Source organism: Anopheles stephensi, chromosome 3 (genome assembly GCF_013141755.1).
Source record: "Anopheles stephensi strain Indian chromosome 3, UCI_ANSTEP_V1.0, whole genome shotgun sequence".
NCBI lineage: Eukaryota > Metazoa > Arthropoda > Insecta > Diptera > Culicidae > Anopheles > Anopheles stephensi.
The window spans coordinates 39,257,721-39,284,058 of record NC_050203.1 but is presented as its reverse complement, the minus strand read 5'-3'; the positions used below and the strand labels follow the sequence as shown (position 1 = coordinate 39,284,058).

At 44.8% G+C, this 26,338-nt stretch overlaps 5 protein-coding genes across 25 annotated transcripts in view; 3 read left to right on the top strand and 2 right to left on the bottom strand.

Moving 5' to 3' along the window:
- LOC118511924 (rho GTPase-activating protein 7) overlaps nucleotides 1-10,616 on the bottom strand; it is a 30,304-nt gene extending 19,688 nt beyond the window's left edge. For 2 of the 6 annotated variants that reach the window (XR_004906197.1, XM_036055573.1), the window contains exons 1-2: nucleotides 10,377-10,616; nucleotides 7,479-8,480 (exon numbers count right to left, since the gene is read on the bottom strand). Coding sequence is in view for 5 of the 6 variants with exons in the window: in XM_036055573.1 (XP_035911466.1) it covers nucleotides 7,479-8,093 (615 nt within the window). In the remaining variant the exon portion in view is untranslated. Of the gene's footprint in view, nucleotides 1-7,478; nucleotides 8,481-9,695; nucleotides 9,864-10,351 lie in introns of those variants that run through there. The other 4 variants (XM_036055575.1, XM_036055574.1, XM_036055577.1 and 1 more) reach the window with 4 other exon arrangements.
- LOC118511931 lies at nucleotides 982-3,216 on the top strand. Its single transcript, XM_036055612.1, has 2 exons — nucleotides 982-1,579; nucleotides 1,984-3,216. The coding sequence occupies exons 1-2, from the start codon at nucleotides 1,308-1,310 to the stop codon at nucleotides 2,696-2,698; spliced, it is 987 nt and encodes a 328-aa protein (XP_035911505.1). The 5' UTR covers nucleotides 982-1,307; the 3' UTR covers nucleotides 2,699-3,216.
- Nucleotides 10,617-11,042: 426 nt separating the features above from the next.
- On the bottom strand, nucleotides 11,043-22,985 carry LOC118511925. Of its 16 annotated transcripts, none has more exons than XM_036055588.1 (15): nucleotides 22,115-22,697; nucleotides 19,747-21,058; nucleotides 19,492-19,648; nucleotides 19,108-19,334; nucleotides 15,675-15,791; nucleotides 15,466-15,603; nucleotides 14,907-15,041; nucleotides 14,783-14,844; nucleotides 14,575-14,702; nucleotides 14,378-14,497; nucleotides 14,153-14,298; nucleotides 13,765-14,091; nucleotides 13,538-13,678; nucleotides 13,247-13,447; nucleotides 11,043-13,170 (listed from the first exon to the last, which is right to left on the bottom strand). In XM_036055588.1, the coding sequence occupies exons 2-15, from the start codon at nucleotides 20,300-20,302 to the stop codon at nucleotides 13,058-13,060; spliced, it is 2,568 nt and encodes an 855-aa protein (XP_035911481.1). In that variant the 5' UTR covers nucleotides 20,303-21,058; nucleotides 22,115-22,697; the 3' UTR covers nucleotides 11,043-13,057. The 16 variants fall into 16 exon arrangements, with proteins under 16 accessions (XP_035911481.1, XP_035911483.1, XP_035911479.1 ...); XM_036055586.1 differs by lacking the exon at nucleotides 22,115-22,697 and adding an exon at nucleotides 22,834-22,985 and having other exon boundaries at nucleotides 11,839-13,170; XM_036055587.1 differs by lacking the exon at nucleotides 22,115-22,697 and adding an exon at nucleotides 22,834-22,982 and having other exon boundaries at nucleotides 11,839-13,170; nucleotides 19,747-21,055.
- Nucleotides 22,986-23,342: 357 nt separating this feature from the next.
- On the top strand, nucleotides 23,343-25,935 carry LOC118511922 (zinc finger protein 366-like). Its single transcript, XM_036055560.1, has 3 exons — nucleotides 23,343-23,535; nucleotides 23,641-25,325; nucleotides 25,472-25,935. The coding sequence occupies exon 2, from the start codon at nucleotides 23,668-23,670 to the stop codon at nucleotides 24,979-24,981; it is 1,314 nt and encodes a 437-aa protein (XP_035911453.1). The 5' UTR covers nucleotides 23,343-23,535; nucleotides 23,641-23,667; the 3' UTR covers nucleotides 24,982-25,325; nucleotides 25,472-25,935.
- Nucleotides 25,064-25,869, top strand: LOC118509112. Its single transcript, XM_036049282.1, has 2 exons — nucleotides 25,064-25,325; nucleotides 25,472-25,869. Exons 1-2 carry the CDS (start codon nucleotides 25,064-25,066, stop codon nucleotides 25,867-25,869), a joined length of 660 nt encoding a protein of 219 aa, XP_035905175.1.
- Nucleotides 25,936-26,338: the final 403 nt, after the last annotated feature.

The following is a 26,338-nucleotide window of genomic DNA, read 5'->3' as shown; positions in this document are numbered from 1 at the left end:
TCTATCAAAGGAAGATCATACTTTGTGTCTTTTGTCGACGCTGCCATAAGAGTTTGAATCAATTGAAAAAAGTTGCAGAACAAATCAAGTTTATTCCACGAACGATCCAATCCACAGTTTTGTCCATTCGAATTATAATTATTACAGTGTTATATATGGACTTGGGATATTCATCGTCACAGCTTCAAACATTTCTTGGATCAAACTCTGTACTGCAAACTTTTATAAAGTGAAAAATTGGCACTGAAATCAAATTTGATGCATATTCCCTTATGAGTTTTCTATCAGTCTCATGCACGCAACAATAGACAACAATTTTGAAATAGAAACAAACCGAATCGTATTCGATTAGTAATGGGACAGAATTAGCTTCACTCTAATCACGAGCGAGCGACGAAAAAAGAAAGAAAAAACATGATTAATCTCAACCATTGCTCAGTCGTAACAATGCGATGTACAATTCAATTCCCATACTGCGCTACTTTACGGTACGGTTGATGGTTGACAAACCAAACAAAAAAAAGCAACACGATAAGGACATTGGCAAATAAGCAAATAATCGGAGCTCGTTCCGACATTGCACGACACATTGGGCATCCCAAGACAATTTAATATGACAAAACAGATTACACCCCATGGGCACCTTCCTTGTCCTGACAGTGTGCCTAGTCCAATATTCCCTGACTTCTGCGTAGGACCTCCTCTCAGGATGTTCATACAGACCAGCAGACCATTTCACCCAATAGAAGGACCAAACTGCGACTTGTTACGGATGGAAAAATAAAACGAAAGCAACAACAAAACACGCACACACCGACCGAAATGACTTTATTCTTCTCGCATCTCGTTTGCCTTCGGTCTAAGGTGATATTTTCTTAATGGAATCACTTTTTTGCTTCACTTTTCTCACCCACATATCGAAGCGCAACCGTTGGGACACGGCGGAAGAAAGATGGAAAACTATTTAAGTCGCGCCGTTTGCTGATCTGATCGTCAGTACAGTGGCAAAGATGCATCCAGACGGTAGCATCGCGATAAATCGGCTCCAAAGCTAGGTTTTCCCTTCATACAGCAAGTGTTTGGTCAACGACGGGTTCGTGTTGATGGTGTGAATACTGCCCGCCCAGCAGCAACCGTAATATTTTCGGCGTCATTAAATCGGAGTGAACAGTGACAAAAAACCGAAAGAAAACAGAAAGTAGTCTAAATCGGATCGAGTTTATCGGGCGAGAGCGTCGTCCGAAAAGCAAAGGAAACCAATCTCCTCGGTTCCTCCCCATATTTGGTAATTAACGTCTCGCCAGAATATGGCACAGAAACGACCGCGAATCTCTGTGGGTGTGATGGCAGTTTGTTGCGGTGTGCTGTCCTTATCCGTAGTGGCGCGTGAATCGGCATCCCACAATGAACCCGGAGCAAGCTCGCGAAAGTATGTCGCAGTGCATCATCATCCGGTGCATCCGGGGACATTTGCGTCTCCGGTGGATGCACCGGACAGGCTCGGTATGGCGGCAGTGACAACACCACTCACACCCGATCCGAAAGCGACGATCGAAAGTGAACGACACCGAAAAACGAGGTAAGCGGCGTGCGAGCGGTGATCACATCATTGTTGTAAGATAATAGGTTTCTTCCACCAAGCCGTAGTAGAGTGATGGCTTTATCGAAGCGCGATAACGTTCGAATGATTCGTTGCCAGAATGAGTGGTCACTTTGTCAGTTTCATTTCTACAACGTCATGGATAGTTTTAAATGTAATCCTCTCATATTCTTCTAACTGGCTCTGCTATCTCTTAGCTCATATAGTCCTTAAAGTGACTGAATCAACACTTTTATATCACGTTGTTGAGAGGCCTGTCATCGCTGCAAATGACCGGTCCGGATGGGATTCGATACCCGACCTAGTACCCATTAGATCTAAAGAAAATATCGAGCATTTGCCATATAAAACCATACATTTCCTCCTTTCTTCTTCACGCACAGAGAAACAAATAAATTCCCCCGACCAGCTTCGACCAGTGACGAGTCCTTAGGCGCCTCCCCAACGGCCAACCAAATAAGACGCCGTCGCATGGAACCCAACATTCGAGGGCTTCCTTCGCCGCTCGTCTTCATGCCAGCCCGTGGCCGCCGATTTGGTGGGTTTGAAATTCCGGCAGAAAAACGACAGCTCACCATCGAACAGATGCTCGAGAAGGGCGACTACTTCGTTCCGAACCGGGGCAAAAAGTCGCCTACGACGGGCGAACTGATCAAGAAGGGCAAGTTTGACGTGCTGCTTGGAGGATCTCCCGACGAGTACTTCTTTCCGAACCGGGGCAAAAAGCAGTACTGGCTAACGTACGACTCTGGCGGCAATGTGAGACCGATGGTTGCCCGTGGCGCCGGGACCGTACCGAGCAGTGCAGCACAACAACCCATTGCGAGCCGATTGCGTCGAAATTTGCTGGAAAATCTTGCCAACGAGCACAAGGATACGTTCTTTTCATCACGCGGCAAAAGGCTTCTTCCGCTGGGAGAGGAATTGATGCTAGTTCCCACCAGCGCTCTAGACGACGAGCTGGCGGGTGAAAGTGCACAGGACGCAGGAGGTATGTCGGACGACAGGACGCAACAGTTTTCCGGCCAGCCAAACGATCTCGATGCATTGCTTTGGAACGAGGACATGCTACTGGCGCTAGATCAACCCATAAGCTAAGAACAGCCATGGACAGTGACCCCAACATATCGGAATTCACCTATCCCGAGCCTGCTAGTAGTGGACGAGGACGAGAATCCAAAATAGACATGTTTGAAAGAACTTCCATTCATGTTTATGACATACGTTTTATGTGTTTTCCATGAATTTCTCAATACGATATTCAAAATGCAGCGTGCTACTAATTTTATACTACTGCACTTACGAGCGATACTTTGCTCACTAAAACACGGGCGACAGGTAGAAAATGCAAAGTATTCCCAATAAAACAAAACCAAATAAAAAGTAAAAAACAGACACACACGCACAGACAAACTAAGGATAATTTGTACAAAAAAAAAAAAAGAAATTAACAAAGCCAAATGCTTTGCACAAAAGCAAGAGGAGCAAAGAACAAGAAAGCGAGCGAATAACAACACAGAACCATAAATCACGGACGTTGTACTACCATTAAGCAAAAGAGTAATGTTTCCTTTTCTGAAATAAATGCAAATGATGCGAATAGCAATATATCCACATTATCGAAAGTACTCTCATGATATTGTGACGACTGTAAATAAAGTCTTGTTTCACGTAACGATTGTTAACGATTGATCATGATGCAATCAACTTTCATGTTTTAATTTATTCATAAAAACCCTATTACCCCAGGAAGAAAATTTTACCAGGAGATAGCATGACCTCAAAATGACTTCAGAGCTAAGGTGACTTGCTGTCTAATACTTGCTTAAATAAGGATCCAGCCAGGGGTCCTCTCACGATTAGTTACGGATTAATTGCTAATCCATGGCAACAACCGATCTCCCTCAGGTCTGACTTCAATTGATCCAGCCATCGAGCTGGTTCTGCTCCTTTACGCCTGACGAGCACTTTCCGGGTAGGGCATGAGTCCGGCATCCTTACCACGTACCCTAACCAGCGTGTCCTCCCGGCTTCGGCAGCCGTCAGGATTTCTGCATCTGCATCTACAGCCCAGCTAGCTCGTGGTTCACTCTCTTTGCATTGCATTGATGTCCTGCGCCATCATAGTCCACGACTCGTGCCCGTAGAGGACTACCGGCCGCATTAGAATGTAATATATGGCGCATTTCGTGCGTTGTAGGAGCAAACAAACATATAGAGACTTCAATAGCAAATGATATCATACTACTGCTCAAGAGTAACTAGGCACCAGGCATCGACTTAAAAGTAGCCGAATTGGTCAAAATTGGTAGGTGCATCATTTGCACAAGAATCCTGATTTCATTTATTCCATATAAAAGAAAAGAGACTGAATAGAGTTCAGTAGCTACAGGAGTACTACGGTATTGAATACCGCCTACAAGATCTTTTACCTGTCATTAAACGATCGTCTTGCCCCATTCGTGATAGTTGAAAACTATCAGAGTGAATCCCGAAACGGAAAATCAACCACAATGACTTCACTTCAACCATCTCTTCATCGATTTTAATGCCGCATATGACAGCATAGTCAGAATCTTTACTAGGCTTTTTTTGAAGAACCTAGTTCAAGTTTCCGGCTCGACTTACCAATCATCAGTTGAACATGGATGGAAATCTCTCTGGACTCTATGATATCACTAAGGAAATGTACTAGAGAGATCTATAAGGAGAGGCTATAAGGAGGGCCTTCCGTGGCTCAGAGCCGAAATCTTTGGAGTCCATCTTCTATAAGTCAATCCAGATCCTGACATATACTGATGGCAGAGAAAACATTTGTTTTTGGCTCTCCTAGGTAGCAAATGCTTACCAAAGGATCGAGTGAACGGCACTCGTGTTTGGAGATGAAACCCAAAATATTTTTGGCACCACCAGCAGCTCTGCTAACAAAGGTGACCGCACCTTTAAAATCGTCTAAAACGTCACCTACTTATCGTCAAAAGTCAGTACCGACAACAACATTGATGTTGAGTTACGGGAAAGCGTTCTTCCTGCCTGCCTGGTCATACTACAACATGAGAAAACTTCTCTCCTCAAAACGCCTGTCTTAACGAACGAAGGCAGGATTATATAGGACGTTTGGAGTTCCAGTACTCACATGGACTCTGTCCAAAACTGGCAAACCCCTCTTAGCCACGTTCGAGAGAAAGATACTCAGAAGGTATGTTGGTCCTGTACGTGTGAAAGGACAATGGAGGAGCCGTTGCAATGGCGAGCTCAATATGTATGGTGATCTCATAATCGTACAGCGAATTAGACTCGCCAGGTTCCGGTGTATTGTTCATGTCAAGCGCCATGAGCAGCAGAACCAGAATAGGAAAACGAATTCCTTATTGTCTGGTGGTTTTAACGATGTAAAACTCGGATATAGAGTGGTTGGACCATCAATCTAAATGGTGAAAAATATCCTCGACAAGATAAACAGATGGATGCAAAACTAGCTTTAGCAGATCATGTGACAATAACTTAAAATGAGCAGTTGGCAGGTATTATGAGAGACATCTTTAGGTTGGTGGGCGCGTCGTACATCGAATTGACATCCAACCGACCTCAGCAATGATAATCTGATTTTTGAGGAAAAAATCGTATTCATTCATTCTGTATCATTAGCTTTTTTTGAAGACCAGCTATTCCAGGCTCAGAAAGAGGTTGTTAAAAACAATTCCAGAAAATGTTAGTAAACCTTAATCTAATGTTCATCCAAAGTTGGTCTAGGTTTTTAACACCGATGTAATTTATGAACAAAGCTTCACTTGTCAGGGCTTCATTTATCCACAAACAAAGGGGTTCATCTCCTGGCAGATCCGGCGATGGGCGATCGCGGTCTTTACACGGCACGGGGCCGGAGATCAAATCCCATTCGGACCGCATCCCCGTACACAGTACAGACCATCAAACTACGGGGAAAATCAAGTCACAGAACACCAGGAATGGCAAGCATGAGACCTTACGAGGTTCTGTAGTGCCCAAGAGGAACAAGAAGAAGCATAAAAAACGATATTGAAAGGTGTTTTTTATGTTGTTAAATTCTATTTTCCAATGAAAAACCATCTTGAATGAATTGAATTGAAGATGAGCCATCGTGCGAGTATTGTAATGCTTCGCACTACTAGTTTTTGTCGACTGCAATATTTACACGATGATTCATCATTCATTCAAGGGTCAGACCGCATTGTTTTTACTGCACACAACACTGTCGCAACACTGTGCCGAACGGACACTTCATCGATAACAGTGCGAATGGGTGATTAAAAAATGATTACTGCATTCCCGCACTTACATTTGTTAATAAAAGCAACAAAATTGTAATTGCTTGAAACTCAAGTAATACGAACCAGGGTTCAGGTTGCGCATGGCTAACACATGCTTCACGAGCGCGATGTCGCACAGATTAAGATAAAGCGTCTTCGGTACGCCAAAGGTGTACCTCAACAGCACCGCACCGTAACTGGAACCCATTGACAGTAAATACAGATATTAAGGAACCAATTATCAACGCTCGACACCCGTAAAAGGTTGGCAAACTTAAGGCTGAGATAAGGCAAATTCGCAGACGTTTTTGCGAGCCGAAAATTAACAAATGCTGTTTGGTGTGAAAGCAAATGTTTAACTTGACAATTAGCACAGTTACGCTCTACCGAAAATTATTTTTTGAAGCTTGTAGTAGTTGTAGTATAAGTTTGTGGTAGATCAACCGTCTTTGAGATGATTGTAAAACGTTTCACTAATGTTCCATACCTATAAACATTCGAATCACTACATAGGCTCGAGAGTAATTCATCAAAATAAACAACATCATCCAAAGAACAAATGGCCCAATCGCCCAATCAATCGCTTCGTCTTCCCAGAGACAGAACAAACGCTTATCGCGCTTGCTGCTGCTGCTGCTGCTGACGAGATGTAAAATATTTATGGAACGAATTGAATGCTGCTTGTGTGCTTGAAGCGGCCGTAATTTATACCTTTCGTAGACATTAAATACATACAGATTATTTTAATTTATCTGCTGGATTCCGCCGCGTCTTACGTCACGAGCAGATTCTGTATTAAATTAGAAACGCAATTTCAGCTTTCAGTCGTTTTTGTTGAGAAGAAATTATAGAAAAGTTGCGTAAAATTTGCGCAAGTTGCGTCATGACGTAGTTTAGCTCCTTTTTTTGATTTAATAAGAATATTCTGCGTTCCTTTTACAGGGTTTATTGGATGATCCATGTAATGGACCTGTTTCTTGAATCACACAGGAGAATTTTTTAAACGAACAGTGGAATATTACAAGTCCGCTGTGGAAGTTTAAAATCATATAATGGAATCTTGATCCATGCGGTGAATTGAAACGTCATTTACACGATTATTTATATCCACACGCCATTCCACCATTCACATTCGAATTGGTTTAATGCAAAGATTTGTTGTAAAAGTTGATACAATTACTATTTCCTACATCTACAGGGGATTGCAAAATTCCTTAGTCATATTGCAAATATCCAAGATTCCTTATGCAATATTCCATTATATGAATGACAATTGCCTTAATGTGCTATTTGAATCATTCTTTTAAGTGAATTAAAGTTTCCATTACACAGATCGAAGCTTTGTGTCTAACATTTATGTGTTGCACAAATACCTACTAAATAGAACACATGGTCCAAATTATAATCTGATAGAATCTAGACCTCCCGAGCTTGTAATGTAAAGGAAGAATAAGAATCTAATATTCTTCCAACCGTGGATCGAACTGTTGCAAAAACAATACTTAGTTAAACTAAACACCCCTCCAAAGATATGATCTGAAGCGTTAACAGCATGCAAGGTAGAATATGGTTTGTTTGATCGAACTTACTTGCACTTTTTCCAGAATCCGTTCCAGTTCGGCGTAAGAATCTTCCAATTCAACAACCGTCGAACTGACCGCCATACGCAATGGCGATCCGGAATCCGTCATGTCACGGGTCCCATCCCGATCGACAACCGCTGATTGGTGATGCCGTCTGTTTGATGAGGTACCTGCAGCTGCAGATACAGACGATTCGACTGATCGGGCAGGATCGCAGCTGCCGATCACTGCAGAAGCTGACTGAGCGTTGCTCATCATCGCCCCACTCGGTGTCGGTGATGCCATCTGGGATCTAGCACTGGCAGTTCGGAGCGTTGCTAAGCGACACATGCCTTCGACCATGCCCTGATGTTGCTCTGAAGCTTGCCGACTTGTGTTGCGGTGTAGGGATGGATCATCGTCCTGAGCACATGGGGACGCCCGATCTGCCGCCGCCACATGCCCATTGCCTACCGCGGACCGATCCCGCATCTTAGTCCTGCACAGAACAATATCCGGTGCGGGCACATCCTGCGGAAGGTGATTGTTGTTCGCAACATCCCCACCGCTGGAGCTGCTAGCACCATTGCCGGGGCTGCGTGAATCGCTGCTCAACGACGTCATAATACACTTGCCGATCATTTGCCCCTAGCCACATATTTCTGTCACCGAAAAGCTCACTGCACTTTCAAACACTGCAAACACTTGGCGTGTGGCGTCTCAGTAGGGTGAAACCATGGAGATCGTAGCCACGGATAATACACGCTGCTCGCATGACACACCGCACTGCCACACAGCACACTGTGATGATGAATAACGCCGTTGACAGCACCCGCGCGATCACGCAGCCACCCTTTCTTCGCTAGCACACACGCACACTACTGCGCCACATGCGGGGAACCGCATCAACAACGCCACACCATACTCACTCACTCACTCACTCACTGTTGCGCTCCAGTGCGCATTTCTATCGTTTTATTCCATCTGCTGATTGCACTGCTGTGTATGTGTAGCTAGAGAGACACACGGCTAACAGCGCAACGCAGCGAACGCGTATGTATTTATTAATTTCATTCCTCACACTGTGGCCGCGGATTCGCGCACGCTACCCGCGACGAAAGTGACGTCATTCGAAAATAATGTTAAACGCAGCCAAGGCACAACACACGCACGGTCCGATCCAGGGGACTGCTAATCGGGGACAGGGAAACACAACACAGTGACATCTCTGACACGCAACGATCAGCGAGATGCGAAACGACAAGTGCAGAGGCAAAGCGACAGAGATGGAACGATCGATTAGGACGCGGAGGCTAAGAATGGACGGACGCGGCTGGCCACCATCGGTTTGCACCCACCGGTTGTCGCGTTTCGTCACGTCCTATCCACCACAACACACAATAGCCGTTTTGACGCACCAGGAAAAAATGTGTCTGCTAAGCAGCAAAAATCCACACGGCTGGCAATAAGTTTACGGCTGATAATTAATTATTAATAACCGATAATAACATTTAAACAAATGCAAACCCGAGTTCGAGGGAAAAAAGGTTTTAAATTGTGGCTTTCTAGGCTGTCCGTGTTGCAAAAGATGAGATAATGAAACTGCTTGGTAATTTAATTGATAAACAAGCCAATCGATCTAGTATCGTATGGTTTCTCATGCGATTTTGATGAACAATCTAAGCAATCTACGTTTATACTGAAAAAAAAATCAGTGACACGATTAACAATTATTTCCAGCATCGTACAAACTGCTGTTTGGGTTTGGGGTGCGACTCATGACCGGTTGGCACATAGCCATCATCATCATCATCATCAACAACAAATACTGTAAAGTTGTACATTCACAGCTCAGCTCGCTTTACGGCCGCGTGCTGTTGAAACGATCCCTAACCTCTCGCTAAGTGTGCGCCGTTCGTTCTGCCACGAACAATACAGAGCCACACCGCGGTCACTAAAATCTCAAGGCCTCGTTGATGCCTCGGTTGGAATAAGATGACTGCCGAGGGGGACCAGCCTTCCGCTGTCCATCAAAGCGGGAGCAATAATTACTGCTGGCGGTCGCTACGGAATGTACGGTCCGCTGCCATTCAAACCTATTTTCTTCCGTTTGTTTCACCACCGACATGAACCCGGCACGCGCGCACAGCCTGCAAAGGAACACGAAAAAGGTTGCTTGGGGAGAGAGTCTGCGGATGGCGCATGAAGGAAGGAAACAAATCGTTTGCAGCAGAAGAAACGTACCGTAGGAACAAGAAACGAGGAACACAATTTGAAGGACTTTTGCGAAAGGGAACTTTTCGTGGCTCGGGACTCGATTTACATCCGATACCGAGTATGCACGGATCAAGGATCACGGGTCAAACGATCAGGAAGCGTAGGGTAGTCGTTTAATTGCACTCTAACTATACACTGTATGGAATTGAATGATTGGCTGTCGTTGCTTGCTGGTTACACCTCATATTTACTTTCATTCATAAATTAACCCAACCCCGTAACGCACACAGCCGCACACGTATGCAGAGAATACACACGCACAAAAAAAACCCATCGCCAGGCACACATACACACTCATACATGCACGCAGCACACAACCATAGGCTGCGTATAACGGAATGGGGGTTAGCGCAACTCCGCCAGCGCTGGACACAACAGCAGCAGCAGCAGCAACACAGGCACGACTGCCGATGACTTACGACTGTGTGATCTAAAGCCACGTATAAACACATTCACACACACACAAACCGTGTTCTTGTCGAAGATGACATATCGCTTTGCTTCCAGCACACACGGGTCGCCATCCTCCGTGTTCTTCTGCACGTTAATTATTGCAATGCGAGATGCCATCTACACAAGCCGCAAGATTAAAAAAAAAAGCTCCACCAAAAGAGAAAACACACCCGCGTACCAGTGTGTCACACATACGGTAATTCCCGAACGGAAGACGACGACGGTGGATATGACGATGACAGAAACGGCGACGGCGGATGCACTGCTGCGACCACACACCAAATGTACACACAACACGGCAGCTTAAAACGCCCAGCCTACTTGCTGGAACGATGATGGAACGCGCACTACGAACGACACCGACGAGCGAACGAAAATGTAGTGTGTTGTTTGCCCGCTGACGAAATCCAGTTAACGCTGTGCGCGCGAGAGCAGTTTACGTGCCAGATAAGCTAGGGGCGCGCGTCGGAGCGAGATATGCGCAACATATAAACTTGTTTATGATCTATCGGTTTATGAACGCGCTCGCCAGCCAGCAGATGCGGCGATGGTGTGTAAGCGGGACGGACGATCGTACGAAACGGCACACAACCTACAAACTGTATGCGCAGCAACACGCACACCACCACCATCCGATTCCGAGCGCAACGAAGTGTGTGCGGCAGAAAAGAATTCGAAGCTCGCCTCGTTGCTTTGCTGCTGCTCTGTGTGTGTGTTTGTGTGGAGATCGTATACAAAACAGCTGCACCAACTGCATCGAAAGATCCTCTCCGGGAAAAACGGCCTTTTAGAATCGATCCACAATTTCGAATGTTTTCGATCACAAATCACACCATGATGGAAAGCCACTAACAAAACACCTTTTCCATTATTTTAGTTGGTTTATTTTCCGCCTCTCACCCCCTCGCACACTTCCGCCGTTCGCTGCTTCGCTGCTGTTCCAACTGTTAGTGTCCTTTACCCCATTTTCCATCGTTCCTGCGTACAGGGTTTTCTTTTATTACTTTCCGTTTTGTCGCGCCACGACTCCGAGTACTTACACAAAAAATATCAGATCGTAGTAATTTGTTGGTTGGTTGGTATGATAATTTAATTTAAAAAGCCTAGAGTACTGTTTCTTGTGTCCAGTAGTGTTTGTTTTTTTTCGTTTCTTCCGACCCGATGATCGGTTGTTGGTCGGAGGAGCAGCAGCAGCAGCAATCCCTTTTATGACATTCCTGTACGCTTTTACTTAAAAAAAACCCACCCACCTTACCACCAGCCCCATATCCATTCGTTTCCAAACATCACCATTTCGTTTCGTGCATATTATCATCATTTCCCTTCCCCGTGTTTACCCCCCCGTCGCACGTTCCCTCTCTCCACCACCTACCTTCGCCTTATCAGCATCATATTCCGTGTTGCTCGTAATCCCATCCTCTGGTTCTTAACTTTATATATATATATATGCTTGTGTGTGTTTTGTGTTTGTTTGTGTATATATATATATAATATATGCTGTTTTTACTTTTTCTTCTCTGCCTTTGACTATCTTTCATCTGATGCGACACTTTGCGCGTATCTCATCTCATCTTTTGCGCCATATTTTCTAGAGTTTTGCACAATTCGTTCGGTGCATCATAGTTTGTTTTGTTTCTTCTTCTTTTTTTTTTGTTCGTTTGCTTCTGTGCATTTTCATCTCTTTTTTTGTCATTTACCATTGTACAATCACTTTTAATAGGAAACCTTGGATACATAATTCAAAAACGAATGATTATTATTATGCATTAGTAGCGTGGTGAAAGTTTCTTCCATTCCTGCATGCTGCGCGCGCGCGTATTGGCGTATGCTGCGTAACACACCACCACCGGCATTCTGCTTTCGGCCCATCTTATCCTCCACTGGGTTTTTTTTAGTTTTCGTTGGTTGTTACTTGTATATATGTGCAGTAGGGTTTTTGTTTTCGTTTTTAATTTATGTTAGCCTTTTATCGCAGTTTCTCCCACATGATTTTATGCGTGTGGATGTGTGTGTGTGTGTGAGTGTGTAGCGAATGAAGGTGAATCAGGCTGTGAGATATAGTACATTGGTCTGTCCGGGTCCAATGTCTTCACACCGTACACCGTTCCTTTTTCCCGCGAAGGAAACAAGATCAGTCACACCATTCGCACCACTTTCTCAGTGCACCCCACAGCAAGAACCACATTATCATCTGCAATCCTCATTCTTACGTTGCCAGTTTTACAAAGCTTTACAATCACGAGCAATATTATGCCATTAAAAATAAATGGAGGGAAACAAACAAAATGCGTAGTCCGCAGAGGCTACCGCTTACTTAAATGCAGCGTCGATCATTCGCTCACTCGAAACTCGGCTGGCTGGCTAGGTTGGCTGGCTGGCAAGCAAAACTCTTAACGCTATCGTCCTGTCCTGTGTGTATTACCACCACCGCCAGGCCATGTGGGTGGTCGGGTTTTGTTACTTTTTTTTTATCGTATCACAACAAGTAGAGATTACAAAACGCAACGAACGAACATAATTTAATAAATAATAATTAAAAACAATTTAGCTTCACCCATTTCCTCCTTCCCTCGCTATTTCTTTGTACATTTCGATCGATGTACGATTACTTGCGCCCGATGCACGTCCCGAAAGTCTTATTGCATGGGTCTTTTCGCTTACGGTTGTTGTTTTGTTGCTAAACAAATCATTCAATCTCTTCCACCTCTTCTAGATTCTGTAGTAGCAGTTGCTACTAACAACATACAATAATCTAGCGTCTTCCGTCGGTACGTACACATCAACACGTACACAAACAAGTACGATCACTTACACAATGTACCGAAGAAGGTACACATGATTTATACGAAAAACATTTAATCCTCCGCTGCAAGTGATCATCTTAGCAGGACACTTCTTACAAGCAGTGCCGATACGACGAACGAATAAAGCCGAATAATGTAGTTCAGTTCATGTAGCCTGGTCGAATTGTTCACCTCGCCACATTTTCCTGGAAAAGGCAACAAAGACAAAGGCTTAGTAAAGCAAGAGCATTTACGGCGTAGTTACAGTAAACCAAACTTTACCATAGCTAGTAATGTTAGCCGGCATTGATCTGTGCTGGCCCGACTGCATGTTGGCACGGTGACAGGTGTCCCCGACGAACAGCTGTACGTGATTGCCTTCCATTGGCACATAGCTGATGCACACTCCATGCTGAGAGATTGAGTGCTTCGCAATGATGTAGGTCGTTTGGTTTTCCTGCCAGTGACCGTGGCATGTGAATACTGCAGCCGAGGATACCGATGGAGTGTGAAATAGTTGTTAGAAAAGCCGTCATTTATCTCCTATTTTCCTTCTCCATCTACTTTACTTACATTCCTCATCGTCGGTTTTACATTTCGGCTTTACTTCAATGATGCTATTCTCGTTGCAGCCCACCAACAGCTGCCGATTCGTGTTGTGATTAATGTTACATCCTCCAGCCGTTTCGCGGCGCGGTCTGCCCATAGCACCGGCTGCGTATTGAAAGGGGAAAAGGATTGGCACGTTAGTTTAACTGAAGCATCCCCAAGCACAAGCATTCGTTTCAAACGATATTCACCACCGCCGCCGTCGCCATGCGTCATCATCATCAGGGTGTGTGTATCATTCCTCGATTCGGCTGCTGTACGTCGAGCGCGCGGAAGGAAGGATCTTCGCTTCGCTTCCAGCCCAATGTAGCCGCCAACAATACCGCCAGCCGTACCGGTGCTGCTACTGCTAATAGCGCTCTCCTGATTACGGTACCCGACCACGTCCCAGTGTCGATGGGAGCGAGCCTTGTTGTTGTGGTTACGTTTGTGGCGTGAAATAGACGACGTAGGCATGAGGAAACCTTTCATCATGTATTGACCCTCCAATGGACAGAGCTGCGTTTCAGAGTTATTTGCTGCGGGAGAAGATTACTGTTTAATGTGCTCACCCTTGTCGCGCCGAGCAGCAACACTTACCTAGCAAAGTTACGAACGGTGTTCGATGCACGTCAAAGTTTTCAGTCGTACATGCATCTTCAAGCCTAGCGGTCGGTGTTCCCATTTGTAGCTCTGCTACGTGAGTATCTCGCCTGTAGAACATCACACACATAAACCCGGATTTACTGAAGAAAAAAGGGGAAAAACAAATATAATTCATAGTTTACGTGATCAGCAGCATTACATCGCTGGCAATGTACTCACCATCCCATGGTGTGATGCACCACGGCCATCATCTCCGAGGACGTTTGCTTGTTGATCTGTTCACAAAGAGAACGGGCCACCGTGTGACCATTTGGTTTTTTGATGTGCAAGGATCCATCGCTAGAAGAAGGCGTGTTGAGAAGTGTTAAAATAGTAGATTTTTTTAACTAATCAATGTAAGCTTAACAGTAGCTTACCTAGCGTCGAATACGTAATGCGCACTGCCCATCAGCGCATGCCAGAAACGGGGACCTTTAAACCACACGGGAAAGTCACAGCGATCCATCAGAGGGGCCTTTTTGAGTGTCATGATCCGAGAGCCAACCTAAACACACACACACACACACCAAGAGGATATTATATTAAAGTCACGGTTATAAGATGCTTTGCTTCGTTCGTGCATACCTCGGCACTTTCCAGCCCGTTACACGTAGCATCACCGGATTGTGCTAGTTTGTACTCTGCATCTGGAAGCAATGGTTAAAATCGTCAGCGGAGTGTTCAAATGCTATCCAACAGTAGCGCTTACCGGATCCGCTCAGCTTCTCGTACACGAAGCATCTAAAGCGTTCCTCGTTCGACGTGGCATGATGATGTGAAACCAGGCCCACCAAATACCGTGAATTGCCGTCTTTCCACCATGCTAAGCATGTTAATTCTTCAACTGCAAACCAAAGAAACCCAAACACGGAGACGGTGAGACGGATTTTTCCAACCGTATCTTTGTCATTAAGATATACCCTCTCTACCCAAATAACGCAAAACTAACTACACTAACGTCGTCCGTGCGAACGTGACGAACGACAGTAAGGTTGGGAATTTGAGTGTGACTGTCGTAAAATACAAATTGTCAGCATTTGCTAACTCTTTGACTTCGTCTTGACTATAGATTCCTTTGAGAGAGTGTTACTCTATAAATTGTCGCTACGGTGGTCAATTAGGAGTCGCTTGGATCGAAGACGCGGCTGCCTTAAAAATAGTACTTTTACAAGCGTAATCAGCAACTCAAAATTACACAGCAATACAGGGTTCCTTCCTCCAGGCCCCGGGGGTTCAACATTCTAGCATGCAATTTCTATCATCCTTACCCGTGCTTTCGGTCCCAGGTACATCAGGGCATGCCTGAAAACTTAGCAGTAGTCTACTATCCTCTGTACACATTTCCATATTCGATACCGGACTCCTACATTCGCCGTGGCCTCGGTTATAGGTGAACGTGTAAGATCCTGCGAAAGGGTAACGGCAAAACGCTTTATATTTTACACAGTACGCTTCGTATGACGCTCGCCATTCTTACCTGACAGTGGGCATTTAATTGGCTCTGGATTTATTTTAAACATACTGTACAGTAAAGCATCACCCGGGATTTGTTCGCATAGGTAATGCAACGTTTCGCGACCTTTGCATCCCATACCTGCAAGTACAATTACATTGGTGGGCCAATGGTTCGGGTTGAGGGCGGTGGGTGTTGGGTGAGGTGGAGCAGAGAGAAGGGAACGAGAGAAAAAAAGTATATGTATATTAAAAGCAGTTACTTTCACAACCATTTACAAACAGGAGGGAGAGGAAAATTGAACATAAAATAAAATAAAATAAAAACCGAAAGGAAGAAGAAAGGAAAATGAAAACCATAAACCAAATAAATGAAATATATATGCACACAACACATTACACTCAGCTACGATTATGTTGGAAAGGAGTTAGAAAATCCACTGCGCCACTGGATAGGCAAGTGATTTGTTTGAACCGCGTAGCGCGATTTGCTAACTCCTTGCCATAACCACGTACAAGAATGACTAAAACCAAATTTAACATAACACAACGAGTTGGAGAACCCTCCATTAAGCGAGTGGTTCCGTTTGCCAGATAATGATGCGCCGCCAGCCAGTGTTTGTTAGTGCAAATGTACTTCGTTTTTAGTCATTCTTAGCGTTCCTACGTACAAGAAACGAAACAAATGGTACACGTTAGAAGAAGAAAAAAAGAGAGAGAGAAGCTACACTGCGAAGTTTTCGTAACGGCCCTAGGCACAGAACGCGAACTAATTGAGTACTTTGGGTGTGCAAACAATAAAGATGTTAATAAAGGTTTCATAACGTCCACTAGCCAACTGTTAGTAAGAAGAGTTAGTTTAAATGCTTTGCGCAGCGCCATTCAACTGCCCATTCGTGGTTCGAGAATGATTGGGCATTCGAAAATGCACTCTCTACATGCAGCCTGCCCAAAAGGGTAATCATTGGAGGCAGATTTTTGTTTTATGTTGAAACATTTTCTACAGATACTATCGGTACAAAAACTTGTCAGAAAACCGTTACTCATCGCGTTACATTCGCGGCGTCAAATGTGTGGAAGCAGCAGCGACTAGTAAAAACATGATAGCATATTATGCATAGGGTATAATGTTATAATGGCAGTCTGCGCGGTTCCGCTCTCCATTTAATGGTACTGTACGACAAGTGAGCATCCAACAGCTGGCACCAAACGGGTGGCAGCGGTTGTAAGAAACATGGAAAACAAACAAAAAATGCTTTTCTCCTTATGCCCTACGTTCGGTGGAATGGAGCAGTAAGTGTAAGTGATGGAAAGGGACGGGATGAGGTGGAAATCACATTTTCTGATGTCGCGGGGGCAGCTAATTTGTTTTTTGGAAAATCGATTATTGTGAAGGTTGGTGTGTTGCTTTTGTCAGCTATCGGTTCGCAACAAGCCACCAACTGTTTCCTCTAGCGCAACTCAACACCGAAGTATTTCGGAAACTCTCTTCTGTTCACTTCTTTGTTCATCATTTAATCAACGTTAGGTAAATTTAAACAAGCGCAACATTCGAATGAAAAACCAAAAAAATCAACCAAAACGAAGAACAACAAACAAAACCAGAACAAACAAGTTATTGTTAAACTATAACGGGAGTAATTACATCGGGCAAACCCATCCCAACATTCAGCCTTTGTTTTTCGTTCAAATAATTTAGTTGCAAACTCTTTCGTATTAATAGCCGTGTCTGTACGATCAGCTTATAATAGTGCGACCAGCTTATATCGGCTGCTGCTGCGGCAACACGGCAACTAAATTTCACGTACGTACGGTAAGATAATTATACTGATGGGGAAAGCTTTTGTTTCGCTTTTAGATGGTAAAATTTTAAACCGTCAACTACTAATGTTTGGAGCATCCGTATAGTCCGCATCATAATCTTATCTTATCTCCTCCTCCTCCTCTTGATTGGCAAGCATAATTGATTTTACTCACAAAAGGGAAAAGTTTTTTGTTTGTTTTCGGGTTACAGAAAGCACACAAAAAAGATTGCTGCACCAAAAAAAAAAGAAGGAAAATGGAATGCGATAACCAATAGGTAAAACTGCCAAAACAAATCAATATGTTTTAGAAGAGAGACATCGGGGGAAAACACTTTTACAGAAACGATAAAATCATACACAACAACAACAGTCGAAATGGAGTATGAGAGTGAGGGGGTGATGATGCTTAAATAAAACGCGACAAATGGCTGACTAAGTTCTGTACTGAGCTGCGATTGGTAGGCAAGATGTGTCCGAGCGATTGATTGGGGCTAGATGATGATGGCGAATGAATTATGCAAACAAAGGAAACAAATCCGAAAAGAAAGAAAAGAAAACAAAGCAAACAACACAAAACATGTGGCCAGCGAGCGCGTGGTGTAGGGTTTTCTATGTAATGTCCTTTTGCAGTCTACCGGTGGGAGTGATAACATTCAGATAACTATCAAGCTGCTACCAAACGTTATGTGACGGTTCGACTGCCAATGCAATATACTTTGAACAAGTACAATTATACAAAATAGCATTTGCAAACGTTACTCTGTCTATCTGTGCAATCGATACCTAACTTCTTCAAGGCCACTACTGGTCCCAGGATCTAACGACAATCGCAATGTGTTTGCTAGCGAACGGAACACGGAATGGAAAACTAAAATTGAAAGCAATCAAGTCAAATAAAGCGTTTAAAGGCCTAATGGTTTTTGTTTGGGTTAGGAGATAACAATTTTTCCTGTAAACAACAGAAGAAAAACAAAACATTTGTTCTGTTGTTTGATACAAGGCAGACAACACAAAAAAAGGGATTGTGTATTCGCATCCAATTAAATACCACGATGCCGCTGGTGAAAGCCTTCATTATGCTGTGTTGCGCACGTTGCCTGTGCTTATCGACTGTTGGTGAAGCGCATAAACGCTTGCACAAAAAAACATTTATCACGAGCTGGCCTTTTCAAAAGCGAAGCCTGACTACATCAACCATCAACACTGTTCGGTGTTGATGCAAATAGAGTAGAAATATTCTAGCTCAATTACAGCTGCTGCAAAATGATCAGCCGAGGGTCTGTGTTCTGTTTTCACAAAAGTAAGATAAAAAAAAACCAGAGATATAGTGAAACTTAACAAAGGGGCTTTGATGAGCAATGACCGGATAGTGAGTGGGTAAGAAGAAAGAATCGGGGACAGTTGGGGTGTTTAGAGTAAACAGTCATGATAGTGGGAGCAGTAGTAGTAGTTGTAGTAACAGTAGCAGTAGAGTTAGTAGTGATAGTAGTAGAGTTAGTAGTAACGTATCGTTTGAGCAACTAAACTGTCCTGCGATTCTAACGAAGAAATCAAAGAGAGGCGAATGAAAAATGAACAACGGAAAAACACAGTAAAAATATAGGAATATATCACTTATAAAAAAGATAAAATAGTAATTTTTCTGTTGCTTACAATTGTCGCTATCTTCATTGGATCGCATATACGGATCCGATGACGATATTCTTGAATGCCCGTTCATGTTGGGATGAGCTAAGCCCCGATCACTTTTTAAAACGCTATGAATAGGCATTGCAGCTGGATTCAACTGGCCTGTATAAAAATCTTCACACTCACTTTCTTTATACTGGAGTATGTTTATGTGCTTCTGATAAATTACAACGCACCGGTGACATCCTTTGCTGCAGTGGGCGTCGCGAACGTTGCGCGATGGTTGGTGGTTGATGAGGCACAGTGATGTACGGAGGAAGAAAGATAGAGAAGAAAAAAAAAACTCATTAGTGTCGTGTTTTCGGGCTTCAATTATTTATCAACAAGTACGGAATGCTGGATGCTTACCCATTAACTAATAAAAATTTATCGCCTTCACTAGCAATGCACCGGCCCCTAGTACTTAACGTGGATCCTTCTATTGTAATTGGCTGTTGTACACCGGATTGAAACCATTGACCTTCCCAGCGCTTGGGAAATGCACACCCCGTTCCACTTTGTAAAACTATTGCGATAAGGTAGCCATGTAAGGGAAGAGAGAAGAGCAAATAATAAGCGAAACATGCCCCGAGTGCCAAGTCCGGGAAGCCGCGGCTTACGTACCTTCCTGTTTAGCTGCATCACAGCATCCTAAGATCAAGAACAAGGCCAAACATATTTGCACAAAACTTCTATACATTAGTTTCGTTCTGCTTCTGTGGTGCGAGGGCACAGCCACTAGTGTTGACTGATGGTATCGTTCTAGTAGTGCGACCGGTGTAAGGGAGGTGGTGGCGTTCGTGGTGGAAAGGACAGCTTGACAGCAATCATCCGCTTCCTGTGCTCCTGCCGCCCAGCTGCGCCGACCGCGGTGACGTGTTTCGGTTCCATCGTAGACGGGAGTGCTGACCGGACTTGCCACCAACCGTCGCCGTCTTCGTCGCCGTTGCCGAGCAGGACAAGTGGTGGTAATGCTGGGTGGTGGTGTGCTGGTGCTGCTGGTGTGTGTAGCTGTGTGTGCATGTGTGCGGTCGGCAATGGTAGCAGGAATGTTGTTGAAATAATCACAATCAAGTAAGCCTTTGAGCGAATTACGGGCACGTCCGACGGAGTGATTGCTGCGGCCGCTGATAAGTTTACGTCGTGATCCTTTTCTGTGTTTCTGGATCATGCTGTGCATTTTATTAGGTGAGTGAGCTTTCTGGAGCACCGTGCACACGAATTCGGTTTCTCTCCCGTTCGACCCGCGACCAGCGCACACCGCCGCCCGGCAGGAGTAGATGGGGCGATGCAGCGCAGCAGGGGGAAACCACTTCACGGAACGCGATGCGCTCGGTTGCGGTTCTTCAGCAAACGGTTTGGCAAAACAGGAATAATCTCTGCTGATTGTTGCTGTTGCTCCTGCCTCTGCTGCAGTGGCCCGTTACATTCGGGAAAGGATATTTTTTCCACCATCAATCTTTTCCCAACACGACACCACTCTCTTACGCGCTGCTCGCTGGCTCGAGGAGGCCTTTTGTTATTTTTTTCCTTGTTCGCTGGTACTTGCCCAAAAGGACGAGACACAGGCAGGAGCGCAGTACCGTTTCCCTGCCTTATTTTATGCTGTACTCTACTCTCTGCTCACACACACTCTCGATGCCGCGTGCACACTTTGTGTAGCAGCCGTGTTGTATCGATGATTGCACCCCGCTATGCTCTCGATCGTTTCCTTTTCTCTCCAACGCGCAGCACCGAAGGAACCTCGATAACGCTTTTGCTCTCTTGCTTCTTCGCCTTACTTTTCTCGCGGTATCTTTTGTGCGGTGATGTTCAGCCTCTATCGCATATATTGGTGGTTGGCGGTGGCGTTCGTCTTGGAGGGATGATAATAATTGGGGTGCATTTTATAAGTTCCCTTTACTGCCATCACCGACCGGTACCGCATAGAATGCTGCTGTGTGCAAAAGAGAGATGTGCGAAAATTTTACATTAGCGAGAGCGGAATATACGATAGCACACGGGGAAGATTCCTATATCATTCGGCGAGAAATTTCATGTTCATCAAAGACACCACTGAGGAGAACTGTTACACATTTTACAACGGCACCATGGACAAACTCCGGAACTGTTCTCTCATTCTCACCGGAATGCTTGCACTTGACCAACCAACCAACCAACCAAAAAAAAAGGTCCCGATCTCCACCATTGATTTGCTCCGGTTCTCTAATGCAAAATTCTGCCAGGATGATTATATTGTTCTACTTGGACGAATAAATAGGAGCGCACTGACGCAACACCCAGTGGTTGCTTCAATTTGGGATAGCACCGACTGTTATTCGGCGCACACACACTCACGCGTGCTACGCCTTTGTGTGGCAATTTGTTCTTTTCATGGCAATAGGCACACTATCGGTAACAATTAATCTACACCGTACAAAAATGACCACTTGCACGCATCATATACGTTTCGGACGGCATCCTTTTGGGGGGATATGCTGCACTTGTTTGCTCGTAGAAAATCTAATTCAACCTGATCCGTGCGATGAGTGTTGGGATGTGTGAGTGTGTGCAGAAGACACAATTTGCTTTATCGACATCTTTTCACTGCGATGAAAATTGACACTTGCCTGTCGAAGGCCTTAATACCCTCTTCTCCACATCATCCATCGAATTTGTTGACGCCCCGATACGGTACACGGTTCATATTTTCGGTGGTCGCGTCCGTCCGTACCACTGCCGAACTGAGCTGTGTTGCGCGTGTAGTACCGAGAAAACAAGCTTCAACTGGTGGAACAACCTACATTTTTATGATAATGATAAAACAACACCTCTACGCAAACGTTTTCGATCAAAGATGCGCAAATTATTCGTTAGAACTTGGCCTTCTGCTTCTTCTGTGCCGTTGCTGTGTCGCTGCTGTTTGCTGCTCCTTATGCGCTCTCAATTTTCATCCTGTTCGATCTCACACGGGAGCATCTTTTGCCGTTTGATGCTCACCATTCGCTCTCACCTTTTCTCGCCTCTCGTTCCCACATTCGCACTGTCCCGATTAGTGCCGTTTCGTTCGCTCTCACACGGGCGAGCTAGCATGGATCCCTGCCGCCATTGTTAATTTTTATATTAGTATTGATTTTTCCACACACTTGGCTTCACTCCCGAAGGCCCGAAAATGAAATGCCACCCGCCAGAAACTAACTATCGTATTGAAATGTTTTCGCCACTACTACTAGCACTAGCACGCGATGCGCCTCGATGTTCTACCTGCATGCTTTAAATTGTGCATTATACTTTGCTTTCTCTTGAATGGCTACATCACCACCACCATCATCAACGCGATGTTCTATTTTCACAGTGCACACAACACTTTTCCACCACGATATGCTGCAGCGCTTTCATGTCCACATATCACAGAAACTCAAAGTATGCTAAACCCGCCGCAGTATCCGGGTGTGGATTCGAGTGAGCAAAGCTGGAAGCAGGATTTTCGCACGGGCACACAATATGGTAACTGCACTTTATTTCGTTTGAAATTATCACCTCCACCGTTAGCACCACGACGAGGTACGGTCGAGTGAGAGAGAGCCTACAAACTATCGGTGCAGTACCTGTCACCCAGCAGCAGCAGCACAGCCAAACTACACTCGCTCGCACAGAAAAAATGTTTGACGCAGACGCGAATCAAACTTCGGAAACTGCTCTACGGCAACTTTAGTGCATCCAGTTGCTTACATGTTTCGATGTAAATAAAAGGGGGGTTTCCAACGCACTAAAATACTAAAATGAATGATTTGAGATCGTTTTCCGTTTGCACGCAGCCTTGTATTTTTATCACTGCCATCGAAATCATTATTTTTTCATGACAGCTAGCGGAGACGGTTGTCACGATGTATTTTGGCCACTCGCAACGAACTATGGTCGTTCATTTGTCCCTAGTTGTTTGCAAGAGAGAGACACAGGGTTACAAGGAAAGAATGAGATGTATACGAGTACGCGTGTAGACATGTGATCAATGTGACTGCCGCTGATAGGAAATTAAAGGTATCTTTAACGAAATCGTGATGGATCAAAAGGCCTGCCATTATTGGCTTCTTTGACTTGATTCGCTTGCGTGTATGGTAAGATGATTTGGATGAGATTCGATACCCGATCCGGCCTGGGGAAAGGTAGCGTCACCGAAACTAGCATCTATTTACCTTGGGCAAAACAACAACAGCTGCTTTGACATTTATGACACAAATTTGCTCATTGGGCTATTGTTTGTGTCGGTTTCATGTTATTGCGTTCGGCCTCGGAAAGTTAAAATTTATTTTGCTTTGTAGTCTGGCATAAAATTTGTGTGTTTAACTACGTTTCATAACTAAAAAATCTGAGGAAAAGGTGGAAATGGAGTGGATTGTACAGCTTTGAGTATTATTTAGTATATCACAACAGGTAATTCACGGGCAGTGTTTTGTTGCGTACCAGCGTCAACTAAATCATTTGCTAAACGCGTTTCATACTCCATTTCATTATTGTGTCCCGTTATCGTAAACCTAGGCAGCTGTATGCATCGTATCACGGTCAATGGAAAATAATGACGAATCCAAATGCTCAAAACGACGCTCGAACCGGGTTAAGTACGAATGTAAAACGTGCTGCAAGACCGTATTTTCTAAGTCTCACAAGAAGTTCCACGATGAAGTGCATCGAACCACCCGCTACTCATGCAACAGCTGCAGCAAAACCTACGTACATAAGCGTGATTTGGAGCTGCACCACAAGGTGCACAATGCATCGGGCCGCTTCCACTGCACCAGATGTACGGCCAGCTTCGACAGTGCGGCAAATTTGCAGTCACACAAAGAATCGAAACATCTACCGAAGGAGAAATTTGCGTGTGAATTGTGTCCGCTGACGTTTACCCTAAAGGGTAACCTTACAAAACATCTGATAGTGCATGAAGGCAATCGGTCGTATGCGTGCGACGAATGTGGCAAAACGTTTCTGCGCACAAATGCGCTCAAGCATCATAAGCTGAGCCACCGGGTGAAGCGTTATCAATGCCAGGCCTGTGGTAAGGAGTTCATCGATGCTCGCAACCTTGAACGGCACCTTAAAACCCATTCGCGACTGAAAGGCTTCAAGTGTTCCATTTGCGGTGTTACGAGTACGCGCAGGGATAATATAGTGCGGCATGCGAAAAGTTTCCATCCCGAAGGTGATCTGAAAGTGATCGTTCTAGCAAACGACAGCATTAACGATGGTGAGATCGAAGCAATCAAACGAGAGGCGCAAAAGAGCACCAAACCGGTGCAACCTACCCCGACAAACCGGATCAGCGTAATACAGGTGGTTGGAACGCCAAAGACACCGATAGCGGCTGTGCCAACGACAGCTGGCGACCTAGCGTCCGCGAACGCCGTCTCGCCGGCTCGCGACCTGAACCAGATCGGCGGTCCCTCCTCCGTGAGGCAAGAACCATCGAAAGCTTCTTTTAATGCCCGACTCGATAATCTAGAACTTTATCGAAAAATCCTTAAGCCTGCCACTTCGCAAAACAATAGTAACTGCAACACCACGACTGCCAACAGCAGTCGAGCAGCGGATGTAGGTCAACCTAACCTGCCAGTCGACGATAGTGACACATATAAAAACGGTCGCCTACCGTCGGCCGAACTCGGCAACTGTGATATCGCAGCCGAAAAAGCTGGCGACCGAGACGGAGACGGAGGCGCTGGTGGCAGTGGCAGCGGTACTATCAACAACGGCAGCAGCAGCAGCAGCAGCAGCAGCGGTCTAGGATCTATTAATAATTTCTGTGAAGTTCACTGGCGTAAGCGCAACTCGCAGTACTTTATTACTAGCAGCAAGGCGCAGACCGATCGTTCGTTCGTGTAGTGCGTGTGCAGTCGACAGACACGGTCAAGCGGCAGTGCTTGTAGGGAAAACAACAGACGAGAAAGGTGCTAACCCCGGAACCATGCTCGATCGGAAGCCAACAGACGCGGATGAGGAAGATCAACAGATTATGGCGAGTTTTATGAAAACCAAAAAGTGGCGCAAGATCTTAGAACTAGGGCAAGAACTAACGCCCGCCCAGCGATCAAACTATTTGTGGGCCTGGCCCCTTGAACACGACGTGGAACGGTTCAGTGACGCACTAAGTCGCCACGGTATACAAAATATTGCCAGCATTGGCTGCGGTACTGGATTGCTCGAGTGGATCATTGGCTGTGCAAATGGTGAGTAATGAACACTGTTATTTTTATGACAAAATTCTTGTAAATGTAAAGCTAGATCGCTAGGAAACCCAGAGGACCCACACATAAAATAATATATTTGCCGGGTACGGTTAACGCCGGCGTCCAAATTGTCGTTTCCATTTCAGACACAGTTACTGTTGTCGGCATTGAGATCGATCAGGAATGGTGGAGCTCAAAGTACTCACCGGTCCGTTACATTCCACTAGTGTTCGTCGATGGGTCAGACAGTTCCATCAAGGAAGTAATGTCCAAATGGCACGACGATCCCCTAGCTTCACTTTTGTTCTGCTACTTCAACAATGGCGTAGCGTTTGAACAGTATGTAAAAGAGTTTAACGGTCGCTTCGTAATACTGATTGGTCCGGACGGTGAAAAGGGTGTGCATACCAATCCCTTGCCTTTGGCACCCGGTGAATGGTTTTGCCGTGAGTGGAAGCTGGTGAACGATTTCACCATCGGTAGTGAAAACATTAATTGCGTTGCCATCTACGAGCGGATACGGTCTGACCTCTTAACCGTTTAGCAAACAATCAAATGAACATTAAATACTTCGTTTTGATAGCATCAAATATAAAACGGGTAAAGTATTTCGGTTATTTCGGTTGGTGTCGCGAGGGTATGAAAGAAAGTCGAGCATGATTAGTTAATAGAATAGAAAGACTTCTGAACGCCTTTTTACATTTGTTGTACATTTATAAGAACATGTTAAAAAAAATTATAATTTGCTGAAAGATGAGCTGTTTCATTGTGATCGTTAAAATAGTATAAAGTAAGAAAAGGTTGTAAGAACAAACCACTTCATTAAAATAATCAGAGTGCAGAGCTGACTGAGTTCTATTCCTGAACCATCTGAAGTACAAGATCGTCTGGCACTGGTCTGAAGCTACTGGTTGTTGTGTCATCACAGCAGCTTTTACAACAGTCTGTCTCTTCTAGGGGAAAATATCAACATCGAATCAAGACAGGTTCTGGACACTCAACAGTCTTGTACG

Bases quoted from the DNA above. Each gene is read 5' to 3' on its own strand.
- LOC118511931 (XM_036055612.1), top strand. From the start codon at position 1,308: ATGGCACAGAAACGACCGCGAATCTCTGTGGGTGTGATGGCAGTTTGT. The intron at 1,580-1,983 runs GTAAGCGGCGTG...CTTCACGCACAG, and splicing joins GAACGACACCGAAAAACGAG to AGAAACAAATAAATTCCCCC.
- LOC118511925 (XM_036055586.1), bottom strand. From the start codon at position 20,302: ATGCACAGCATGATCCAGAAACACAGAAAAGGATCACGACGTAAACTT. The intron at 15,792-19,107 runs GTAAGCAACAGA...TTGTACTTGCAG, and splicing joins CAATGAAGATAGCGACAATT to GTATGGGATGCAAAGGTCGC. The intron at 14,845-14,906 runs GTAAGCGCTACT...CATTGCTTCCAG, and splicing joins CGAGAAGCTGAGCGGATCCG to ATGCAGAGTACAAACTAGCA.
- LOC118511922 (XM_036055560.1), top strand. From the start codon at position 23,668: ATGGAAAATAATGACGAATCCAAATGCTCAAAACGACGCTCGAACCGG.
- LOC118509112 (XM_036049282.1), top strand. From the start codon at position 25,064: ATGCTCGATCGGAAGCCAACAGACGCGGATGAGGAAGATCAACAGATT. The intron at 25,326-25,471 runs GTGAGTAATGAA...TTTCCATTTCAG, and splicing joins GATCATTGGCTGTGCAAATG to ACACAGTTACTGTTGTCGGC.